General features: G+C 38.2%; 1 protein-coding gene across 5 annotated transcripts in view; it reads right to left on the bottom strand.

Moving 5' to 3' along the window:
• Nucleotides 1–12,524, bottom strand: part of CPOX (coproporphyrinogen oxidase) — a 55,994-nt gene that overhangs the window by 20,018 nt on the left and 23,452 nt on the right. Inside the window, exon 8 of one of the 5 annotated variants that reach the window (XR_008553896.1) lies at nucleotides 2,210–2,400. The exons of 2 other annotated variants lie outside the window; for them this stretch is intronic. Coding sequence is in view for 2 of the 3 variants with exons in the window: in XM_054700670.1 (XP_054556645.1) it covers nucleotides 11,283–11,450 (168 nt within the window). In the remaining variant the exon portion in view is untranslated. Of the gene's footprint in view, nucleotides 1–390; nucleotides 2,401–11,060; nucleotides 11,451–12,524 lie in introns of those variants that run through there. 2 more of the 5 variants (XM_054700671.1, XM_054700670.1) reach the window with 2 other exon arrangements.

The raw sequence follows: 12,524 nt of genomic DNA, 5'->3' as shown, positions 1-12,524 counted from the left end.
CTGGGTTAAATCAGTTTCTTTAATATCAAGCTTCTTTTTCCATGAAATTTATTTACTCTCCTGCTGCCCACAATTTTACTTTACCCAGTCCGATGATTAATACACTGAATTCTTGCTAACAACAAAGAATGCTTATGGACTGTGATGATTAGTGACTAAACAATTTCAAAATATTTTTGGTTTGCTTTCATTCTAGAGGCTATACATACAGGAATAACAAAAAATAGTCCAAATGAACCAAATCCTTTCTCCCCCTCCCACCATATAAAGTACCAACTCCTATCAACAAGTGAGTATCTATACAGTTTTATATTTTTATTTAAAAGTAGTTTAGATTTAACTTTATTTAGAATTTCTTAGTCATATATTTTGCTTTTCTCCAATAATTTAATGATTATTTTATTACATGTATCATTCTAAATCATAAAATCAAAATTGTGATTTTCTTAAAATGCAGTTAGGACCTTAACAGAGGAGAGGATATGGCACAATTATGAAAATAATCATTGAAACAAAACTTATCTGAGGAAGAAAAGGAAACCAACAAGCCAGCATAAGCAGAAATGTCTTTCTTATAGTCTACTTCTTAACTAGAAGGTGACTGATAATTAACAGGATAAACACATCCGCCCCTTGTGCTAACTAAAAGACCTTCTCTTTACACGTATCAACGCAGAATCTTACCTTTAAGGGGAAGATCACAGACTACTATATCACTGCTTTTTTGATCTAAAGTAAAAATCATACTTTGATGATTCTGAAAAGTTAAATGAAATCCAGAAAACTAAATAAGAGGCAAATAGAAGCGGGAAAGCAGAAGGAAGCCAGATGCATGCCTGTATTTTTGGAAGGAGGGTTTCTTTGAAGACTTTTTTTGAAACCTCTTTAGTTCAGCTAAGGTTGAGGTTAGCCTGAACATCGCGTGCCACTCTTGAAGGGTCCTAGGGGCTGACTCATTTGCTTTTATCAGTTCTCATGAAAACGAGAGGTGGCAGCCATCACTGGAAAGTAAAGGGTGACTTGGTGACTGATCTCTTTACTGAACTGAGAAAAGCAATCACACGCAAGATTCAGAACCTCCCCAGTCCTAGTGAAACCTAGCAGCTTTGCAGGAAGGAAGTTATAGCTATCCAAGAAGACAGGTGGCAACTGAAAATACTAACACGAAGAAAAAAAAGAATAAAAATCTTTTTCAAAAGGTTATCAACAGTAAGAGTATTATTCTAGTTCTCATCTATACCTATATCATCAACTGTGTATTGCAAGTTAAAAACAGAATTGTTCACTGTTCTATATTTAAAATTTTCTCCCTTTCTAAATGCACCACCTCACTTTTAACTGTCCAAAGTATGGTATATAATTTACTTCCTCTAAAACATTTTTTAATAGAATAGTGAATACTAAAGCCACCTACCCACTTGCAGGGTTGAGGAGCGAGCAGTAGGACTACAGGCCGGGGAGATAGAAGGTGATGCCTTAAGAGAAGTCCTGGAAAGTCAGTGTTTCTTCTGCAGTGAGACGTGAATGTTTTTTAAAGATTTATTCTTATTTATTTATGCATACAAGACCTGGGGTGCAGGCCAGAGTTATAGGGGGTGAGAAGATTCACCAGAGACAGAGTGGGGAGCAGACCAGGCAGATCTACTGAAATACACTGCTGAGGGGAGCAGCAGGCAAGACAGGAGAGGTCTGCTGCGCCATGTGGGAAGCTCCCTGCCCAGGGATAGAACTTGTGCCACAGTGGCTGAAGACAGCTTCATAGTGCTGAGACTTAACACCTTGCATCACCAGGGAGGTCTTGGGACCTGACAATTGGTTGAGCTGAACTGTAAAGACAAGACACTAAAGTCTTTCTGGGTGGATTTGGGAAGGACTAGCAATAGTAACTGTTGAGCACTTTCTGATGTGGAACTGAGGAAAGTTTCCAAGTATCCCTATTTTAAGTAACTATTGTTATTCCAATTGTGGAAGTAAGAAAGTGGCAGCACTGAGCTAATGAAAAAGAAGAGTTAATTGCTGGAATCCAGGCAGGCTGATTCCATGTCAGTCTGGAGTCTAATAGTTTTAAAAGTACATCTTTCCTCTTTGTGGTCAGTTACCAATATTTTTGTATTCTTTTAATTAATGAAGCATGTCTGCATATATTATTTTATTATCTCAACGTATTTTCATTCAAGCACTGATAGGATGTGCTTATTAAGCTTCTTACTCAGGTGAGAAAAACGATTCATGGCGAGTTCTCAAGATCACTCATCCAGGAAATAATAGAGGCACAACCAGGACACAAATCTTGTGCTCTCATTCTTCAGCTTTTTCATTTTGCCTCTGGTCTTTCATCTCTGCTCCCCTCTTGTCTTCGTTCATGGGAAAGCTGTGAGGTCCCACAAACTCATGTACCACCTGTAGCCAGAACCAAAGCTTTAGTCTATCAGTTTTAAACAGCTACATTCCCTGTTGAAAGGTACCTAGGAGAGACAGTACTTTGATCTTTCAGCAGTCATTTACACTTTAGAATTATAAAAGACCTCATGTCAGTTTTTTTAAATATACTTTTTTTAAGAGCAGTTTTAAGTTCACAGCAAAATTAACTGGAAGGTACCCATCACCTTCCATTTTCCCGTTACCTCTCAGTCCCCATATGTGTACAGAGTTCCCCCTTAGCAGCATCCCCCTCCAGGGTGGTGCATTCGTTCTACATGATGAACACATATTAATGCATCATTATCACCCCAAGTCCATGGTTTTCATTAGGGTTCTCTCTTTCTGTTTGTATATTATAGATATGGACAAATGCATAATGACATATATCCACCACTATAGTATCACACAGAACAGTTTCAGTATCCTAAAAATCCTCTGTGCTCCACATATTCATCCCTCCTCCCACTCTAATCCACCTCAATCGCTGGACCTTTATACTGTGAAAAGTATGGGGGTAAAGGGGAGGTGAAAATTAGAATAACAGACAAAGAATATAGAAAATGAAGATAGTACCTAAGATAGATGGGGTGATATGGGTGGAGGAATTGAGGACCAAAGGAGATACTCTAGCCACTTTATAAATGAATTAGACTCACCTCTCTCTGCCCCACCCATCCAACATCTTGCCAAAAGCTTAGCATAGACAAATTTCAAACATTTTTAACATTAACAACCTATATATATTCACAGCAACATGCATGGAGCTAGAAGGAATTATGCTCAGTGAAATAAGCCAGAAGGAAAAAGAAAAATATCGGATGGTTTCACTTATAACAGGAATATAGGGGAACCAAATAAGACATCAGTGTAAAGAAAATAATAACAGTACAAAACACAACAAAGTGAATATGGACAATTACAAATCAGAGATCTACTGCAGGGGAGGAGGAGGGAGAGGGATCAGAGGGAGGGAGGGAGGGAGGAGCACAGGGGACTGAGGTGATGGTGCTAGGGTGCATTGGGGAAGGAAACTCTATGGGACTACACCTGAGGGGGTAGGGGGAAGCAAATATTGTTTAAAAATGCACAATGATAAAAAAATTAATATTAAAAAGAGAAAAAATAAAAACCTATATATAAACACATTTGTGTACATAATATATTAAGAATATATATATATCTTAGAAGACGGAAAAAATCTAGTTTGAGCTAACGATAATGCTTAGGATCATGTGGGGAAATTCCCTTCATTCACTGTGGCACATTATTAAATTAAATTTCATATTAAATGAAAATTAAAATTCACATTTTTTTCAACTAGTAATTCTACTTCCAGGAATTTATTTTATACTTTCATAGTCTTACAAATATGAGCAGACATGGATAATTCATGACACTGTGTAATAATTATGTTTTGCTGTGTAAGAAGTACTCCAAAACTTAAAAAGCTTAAAATCAAAATAAACATGATTATTTCATGCACTTTCTGTGTCTTAGGAGAGCGAGAGCAGCTTAGCTGGCAGATTGTAGTCAAGATGTGGGGAGGCTGCCGTCATCACAAGGTCTGGCTGGGGCTGAAGGTCCAGTCCCATTGTGATTCAGCGGTGTGGCTGATGAGTTGCAGAAGGTCTGTCCCCATGGACCTCTCAGTAAGACTGTTGGAGTGTCCCCATGACGTGGTATCTTGTTTCTACCAGACTAAGTGAGCTAAAAGAGTCTAAGGTGGAACCCTTAATGCCTTCGACAACTAGTCCTGGAAGTCAGACATCACCATTCCTGTAACATCTTCTTGTTATGGAGGTCAGCCCAATTCAGTGAGCTTAGGGAATATACAGTGAACTCCAGGAGAGGGGGTTCATCAGAGGCTAGTTACCACACTTTAGAAATTTTATTTATTTATTTATTTATTTATTTATTTATTTATTTAATGCATACAAGAACTGGGGTATTTGGCGAAGGGTGCAAAGAGGTGAGAGGATTCACCAGAGTGGGGAGCAGAGCAGGCAGATCTACTGAAAAACACTGCTGAGGGGAGCAGTCGGCAAGACAGGAGAGGTTTGCTGTGCCTTGTGGGTCTGCTCCCACAAGGGATGGAACTCACGCCACAGTGGCTGGCGATAGTTTGATAGCACTGAGATTTTAACCCCTGCACCACCAGGGAAGCCCTTTAGAAATTTTTAAAAAGGAATCTCAATATCTATGAAAAAAGTACTGGTTAGTTTTTTTAAAACTGATTGAAATGTTATAAAACCCCTCAAAATGAGGAAACAACATATATGTGCTGCTATGAAAAAATGAACACAATATACTGTGAAGCATACATAGTATACTTACTATGTCAGTAGGAGTACCTCCGTATTATAAAATAGTCTTATATACATAATTATTGACATAAGAATACAAAATTTCTGCAACAATTTATAAGACCTATCAGTAGGCATTGGAATTGAGGGTAATAATGGAAAGGCATATTTATATATATATATAACTTTATTTTAGGTTGTATATATACTGGTAATGTTTGGGAAAAGATTACAATGCATTTATAATATTTATAATGTTAAAAACATATTCCACAGATTTTACCAAAGGGAGATATTCTTTTGCCAAATTTCAACAGACTTCTTCCTGACCCTAGCTACTTCTCAGAGCTGAGTGGGAAAGCTGGAGAAACATAAGATGGTTTTCTAAATCGAGGATTGAGTACTACTAAGTCTCCCTAGTCTCCAGAGTTCAGTCTCTCCAAAGATGGATTGACATGAGACCGGAATTATCCCCAAAGAAGAAGTCTGCTGTGGCAGTTTCCTCCCTATTCTGAGGTCCCAGAGCCCTTTGCATTGTCTGGCAGCTGAGAATCTGCAGGAATGGTAGGCTGGCAAGGAGCAGCCACAAAAAGTCACACAACCATGAAAAACTTCTCAGCAGCTTGGTATTAGCAAAACTCCACTCCTGTGACTTCCCATATCTTAGCTGCCAGGAAAGCTGGGGTACGTGAACATATATCTTGAAAGATATTTAGGGACAATAGCTGCTGGAAGGAAAGTAGTAACTACAGATGGATTCTCTTGAAGGAGATGTAGACCTGGTAAACTCATGCTCAGTTATTACAAGTCCGCATCTGGGGTTTGAGCCCTCAGAAGAGATCCCCCAAAGACCAAGGAAGAGAACATCTGAGAATTGTCTGTAGCAAGCAAGCATAAAGCAGAACCATAGAGGGCCTCACCCGTGGCGCAGCAGTTGAGCGCTGGGTTGCGAAGCCTCTGCAGTGCCATTCGATCCCCCGCCGCCGGCGCAGGTCCCACATGGTGTGACAGACCTGGCGTGACAGACCTCGCCTGCCGCGTCCGCTGCTCCCCTCAGCAGTGTATTTCATCAGTCTGCCTGTTCTGTTCCCCGCTCTGGCTCTGGTGAATTCTCTCACCCTCCCACGCTTCTGACTGTACCCAGTGCTTGTATAAACAAATAAATAAATCTTTAAAAAAAAAAAAAGAACCATAGAGCTTTAAGCAAAACTTCTAATAGCTTGTATTAAAATGCCAATACAAAATTATAAAGATGCAGCTAACATTTACTGAATGTTTATTATTCTTGTACTAATCATACCCATTTTACAGATCAAAAAGCTACAAATTGGAAAAGCTAACCAATCTTCCTAAGGGTGTGACACACACCCATTTTTGGACAACGTGCTATTTCCTTCCCAAATAAAAAAAAAAATTCAAAAAACAAAATTCTCATCAAAAATTTTAAGAACCCCCTGGATCCCCAAGAAATTGGAAAACCTCTTCCGTGCTGACCTACCACTGATAGCAGTGAGTAGAATTTACAGAAGGGTAGATTTCTGCTCAATATAAAATATAAACTTATTCATAATTAAATAATCACACCATGGAATGAAATATCCTGAGAGGCAGTAAGCTCATCATGGCTGGGAATTCTCAACCAGAATCACCTGGTAGATATATTATATTATAAAGAAGCATGAGCAACATACGATTGGGTTCTCTTTGAGAATTCCCACGAGAATGGAGGCTTCACTTTGTTGTTCTTCAAGTTAAAGCTTCTAATTAGAGAAGTCTGGAATAAGTCTATTTCCTGAGGTTTATAGGGTCTTAACAATAATAGTAAACACAATGCACATATTATGGGCTTGGTACTTAATAAAGAAAATAAATGAAAAGTCCAAGCACTTTCCAAACTAGTGAAATTAATCAATTCCACTACTCTAATGAGGTACATATTATGTGCACAGGATTATGTAGGATTCTAACCTTAAAATCTGGCAACCAAGTCCTTACTCCTCAGCACCATGTAGTGAAATAGTTGCAATTATATGACCCTGCAAGTGGAAAAGGTTTAACTAAAACACTGCAGAAAAATGAATAAACAGACACAGGAAGTGGTTTGTTGCATAATAGGGAGTTTCTATCCATGTTTCTATGGTTATGTCACCAAGCCACAGGTTGATAATTAGAAAAAAATCAGAGTCAGAAAAGTCTCAATATCATTAACATTCCTTGATTCTGAACTCAGTACAAGTCAGCTTAATGTTAAAATTTTAATTTAATGTAAGGACAAAAATGTAAGGATTATTTCATAATCATAGAATTTTTTGCTTTTTATCCAGGTAACTTTGCTTTCTAATGCTGTGATTTAGTCACATGATCATATCTCTTCAGATGTATGTTACCATAACAAAAGGATATTATTTTACAGGACAACAACAAGACATTTACAAGTCCTTTATTGAGTGCAAATCATGGTTAGGTGCTGGAGGTACCTGAGCTTCCCCAGCAAAGTCTAGACATCTACCAAATTTTCCGAACACAGTGGTTTGGGTGCTGCCTTGAAGTCAGACTACTTATGAACGTCACACTTGACTTTGTGGTGTTGAGCAAATACGGTCTTATCCTGGGGCTCTGCATCCTCAGATTCAATCAATTGCAGACTGAAAAGTGTTCTGTGTAGTTAGACCTATGATGGTTGTGTCAGTATAAACATGTACAGACTTTTTTCTGACCATTATTCCCTAAATGATACAGTGTAACAGCTATTTAGATGACATTTATATTATATTAGGTATATAAGTAATCTGATATGATTTAAAGTATATGGGAAGATATGCATAGGTCATATCAAATTTATTTGCTATTTTATAGAAAAGGCTTGAGCATCCATGAATTTTGGTATTTGTGGGGATCCTGGAACCAATCCCCTCTAGATGCCCGACCAACAAATGTACTTCATGCTTCTATGCCTCAGTTTTGTTTTTTTTTTCATCTGTTCAAGGAAGATAAAAGTATCTGTCTCATAGGATTATTTCAGATACTAAGTGTCATCATTGAGAATCAACATGTATTTATACAGCAATCTATACCTTACCATATTAGTGTCACCTTTTCCCCAACACCCTTCACTGCCCTCTCCCTCCCCTACCCTTCTGGTAACCACAAATTGATCTTATAGTGAAAAGTTTATTTTTGTTTCACTTAGTTCATTAGTTTGTTACTCTGTATACTACATATGAGTGAAATCAATGGAGTTTATCTTTCTCTGTCTGGCTTATTTCACTAAACATAATTCCCTTCAGATCTATGTTTACTGCTCATGGTAAGATTTACTCTTTCTTATAGCTGAATAGTATACCTTTGTATATACATACCACATCTTTAACCATTCATCAATCCATGGGCACTGAGGTTGTTTCCAATTCTTGGCTATTGTAAATAGTGCTAAAATAAACATGGAAGTGCACATAACTCTTTGAATTAGTTTTTTGTGCATTTTTGGGTAAATACCCAGAAATGGGATAACTGGTTTGTTTGGAAGTCCTATTTTTAATTTTTTGAGGAATCTCCATAATGGTTACACCAATTTACATTCCCACCTACAGTGTATGAGGATTCCTTTCTTTCCACATTCTTACCAACATTTGCTGTTTCTCACCTTTTGAATAATAGCCATTATTATCCAAGTGTGAGGTGATATCTCATTATCGCTTCGATTTTAAATTTCTCTAATAATTAGAGATAATGAACATCGTTTCATTGCTCACTGGCCACCTGTATGTCTTCTCTGGATAATTGTCTATTCAGAGTCTCTGTTCATTTAATGGTTGTTAGTTGTTTTGTTTTGTTTTTTTTCCTTATAATTCATGCAATTTTGTTTTATTTTATTTTTTTAAGATTTATTTATTTATACAAGAACTCAGGTACAGTCAGAGGCATGGGAGGGTGAGAGGATTCACCAGAGAGGGAGTGGGGAGCAGAACAGGTAGATGGACCCAAGACACTGCTGAGGGGAGCAGCAGGCAAGGCAGGAGGGGTCTGCCGTGCCATGTGGGTTTCTCCCTGTCTGGCCAGGAATTGAACAGGTGCTGCAGAGGCTGCGGACAGCTTCACAGCACTGCGCTCAACCCGCTGCGCTCAACCCGCTGTGGCACCAGGGAGGCCCTAACTTATGCAATATTAGAACAGCGGATGGAACATAGATACTATGTCCCCAATTAGTGTTAGCTATTAATATTAGTTGGTGTAAAGAGGAATAAAGCATTTAAGTATAACTATAATTTACAAAGAGATAAATAACGTTACTGAGTAGTAGGTAAGAATTACAGATACTAAATATGCTTTGGTTCAAAATGGTCAGGTGAGGCAGCTATGGGTGGGAGTTGTTGGGGCAATGGAACAGATGCTCAGGGTAAGGGAACTTGAGCAGGTCTAGGAAACACATTTTATTGCCTAGCTTTGATGTGGCATATTTTTCAAATGTCACAAGTGTTATGTTTTCAGTTAAGGTGGTCTTTTCTATGATATATACTTAACCACATTAAAAAAAAAAAACAAGAGAATCAGAAAGTTCAACAAACGGTGGAAGTCAATGCTAAATTAAAAAATTAAATTACACAGAAAGTAGCATGTTATTTCCTTTACAAATAAAACATTCATGCATACAAAAATATGCTTAATATTTTGATACTATGTAAATACCTATCACTGAATTGTTTTTCACTTTTCCAGCTAAATTCCTCTATTAGATGACTCACATTTCTTAGCTTAAAAGTGATTTTTTTTTATGTTGATCAGAGAAAGTGGAAAACAACTTACTAACGCAGAGAACTATATAATGTAAACACACACGCATGTTTATATTTCCACTGGGAAAGGAGCAAGCACCATGTGAAAATAACTCAACTCTTTGCTGACAAACCTCATTTCTTCTTTTTTTCCTGTGTTTAAAGTGCTGACTCATTTATTCTTGTATTTATGAAATATCTGACCACTTTTTTTTTTGCTTTCAGTAATGGCTTTAACTGATTTACTGCCTATCTATTCCGGACAGCACATAACAGTTTACAGAACGTTTTCCTATATATTACTCCAATAACTTCTCACAGTAATTTTGAGAGGAACATTCACTTGATTTTACAGATGAGGTAAGTTAACAGTAGTCTGTGTAGCTTTCTGTAGGTCACACAACCGTGACTGGTCTGAGAGCTGGGCTTGGACCACATTGGAATGTTACAAAAGGCTTCATAAGTGACTATCATGCATTTAAGGATGCTCCTGTGCATCATAAGAAAAGGAAAGGGCAGGCACAGTGCAGACTTAGATTTTAGTCTCTGCCTGTAAGTTTTATGTTTCTCTTTATTTGTCTTATTTTTATTTCATTCTTGCTTTTGTTTTCTCCTGAAAGTAAGCTAGACAGGTTTTTCCTCACAAGTTTCAGAACCCTGCCTGGGAGAGCAAAAATTTCCACCATGCCTGACTGTGGCCTGAGTTCTCTGTTCTTCAGGGGAGCAAAAGAAACAAGGGAGTGATTCCCCTCAAGCAGTGAGACACTGGGCTGCCAGGTCCTGGGAAACTTTCCCCAGGAACCGTCCTATTGCTTCATCTTCATTAGGGATTAAGGTAAATTGCTAAAGCCACCACCCTACATGCTGGCTTCATTAGCGTTCAAACATGTGACCTCTAATTCCTAAACTCTTTAGCAGAAATGTTGGCTCATGTTAGAACTGTAACAATGTAAGTAATTTCCAAAAGGAGTGGAAGGAGCAGGCCAGTGGAGGAGAGGTCAACAAGGAGCTCAAGATAACCCAAGAGCCGGTTCATAAGTAGTGGCTGGCGGCCAGACAGGAAAGTAGCTTCACCCAATTCGGGAAACAGGAACTCATGGTCTATGGCCCCTTTGGAATCCAAGGTGTGAGAAAAAGGAAAAGGTAAAATATGAGAGACACGTCATGGATTAGGGTAATTAGAAATGGCATGTGCATGAAGAAAAAGAAAGGCAAAGAAGAGGATAAAGGCAAGGAGCAGGCTTCAGTGATGTATCAACTTGACTGTGCCACAGTGCCTAGATAGCCAGCCAAAGATTCTGGATGTTTCTGGGAGGGTGTTTTTAGATGACAATTACATTTTATGTGGTAGATTTTGAGTAAAGCAGAATGACCTTGGCAACCAAGAAAAGCTTGGGAGGTTACAATAAAAGAGTGGCATTTATTTGGGAGGGGGCAGGTCTTAGGTCTGCAAATTGAAGAGCATACACTCATGGATTCGCCAAAATTGTGTCTCCCTGAGGCCTTTGTTTAAAGGGCTTTTAAAGAACAAAAGGGTAAAGGATAAGATTACAAAAGCTTTTTGCCAAGAATTAGGATTAGAGTTTATTGCCTTCAGTCAAGTTGGCCTTGAGTACCATGGAGAAAAGAAAAAGAAAATTAACACTATTTGCACAGTTCTGAGATAAGGCTGTAGTGTATCCAGCTGGAAATTGGTTCTTGCTAGCCAGTAAATACAGTTTCTTGTTCAAAGTTAAAAGTTCAGTAAGGTGGAGTCTCTAGCACAAGATGAAGTCTGTAGCACAAGTCAGCCTGAAGGTCCTTTCCTCCACTCTTCATATTGTAGATGAGCCTCCTCCAGACAGCTGAAGGCTTGAATCAAACAGAAGACTGAACTTCCCAGTGTAAGAGGAAATTTTGCCAGGAGATGGTCTTGTTTGGACTTTGGCTCTTCCCAGGTCTCGAGCCTGACAGCCTTAGGACATAAATTGCAAATCTTGGACTTGTCAGTTTACATAATTAAATGAGCCAATTCCTTTACATATATATTTTTCCCTTAAAAATGTATATGTATATTCATATATTCAGCTTCTTCGCTGGAAAATCCTGGCAAATACACATGGGAGCAGTTCTTGGACTACAAGTATGGAACTTAAACAAACAATCTAGGGGTAAAGCGCAAAGCCAAACTGTGGCTCTATTTGGCGAGTAGTTGGGTATTGACCTCACTGTTGGCTTCTTAATTTCCCAGCATTTGTTACCTTTTGCTTACTTCTAATTTAATTTATCCCAGTATATTCTGTTATTATAAATCATCTTAATTCCTTTTCAGGATAAGTTAAAAGTATAAAGAAAGAAATGCATTTTCATCATTTGAAAAAAAATCATGTAAGGCTAGATTTAGATTTTCTATAAGAAAGATATAACACATAAACTATCTAAATTTAAGAAGCAAATGATGTGGAAACAGTAATAATAACTGAACTCAAATTTTAAAAGATGTGTAATATAAGTCCAAGTATATATGCAAAGGAAAGTATGTTTTCATAGATAAGAAAATACTGAGATTAATCCAGAGGATAAATCAACAAGCAAGGATAACTCTACATTAAAAAATAAGTTACAGGAAATGGAAAATGGGTTTTGTGTTAGTATATCAACCTAAATCTTTTAAAAAAGATTTTATTTATTTTTGTGTGGAAGAACTAGGGTGTAGGCCAGAGCGGTGGGGGGCGGGGGGGGGGGTAAAAGGATTTACCAGAGACAGAGTGGAGAGGAGAGCATGCAGATTTACAGAAATACACTGCTAAGGGTAACAGTGTGCAAGACAGGAGAGGTCTGCTTCGCCCTATGGGTTAGCCCTGCCCCATCAGAATGGAACTCAGGTCTTAGTGGTGGTAGTGCTGAGACTTATCCCCTAGGCCACCAGGGTGGCCCCCAACCTAATATTTTTTTAAAGATTTATTTATTCATGCATACAAGAGCGGGGGTACAGGCCAGAGGTGTAGAGGGCTGAATTCACCAGAGATATAGCGGGCAACAGAACTGG

This window comes from Talpa occidentalis, unplaced genomic scaffold (genome assembly GCF_014898055.3).
Source record: "Talpa occidentalis isolate TD23 unplaced genomic scaffold, MPIMG_talOcc4v2.1 talOcc4.4, whole genome shotgun sequence".
In the NCBI taxonomy this organism is placed as follows: Eukaryota; Metazoa; Chordata; class Mammalia; order Eulipotyphla; family Talpidae; genus Talpa; species Talpa occidentalis.
This window is presented reverse-complemented; position numbering and strand designations above follow the sequence as displayed.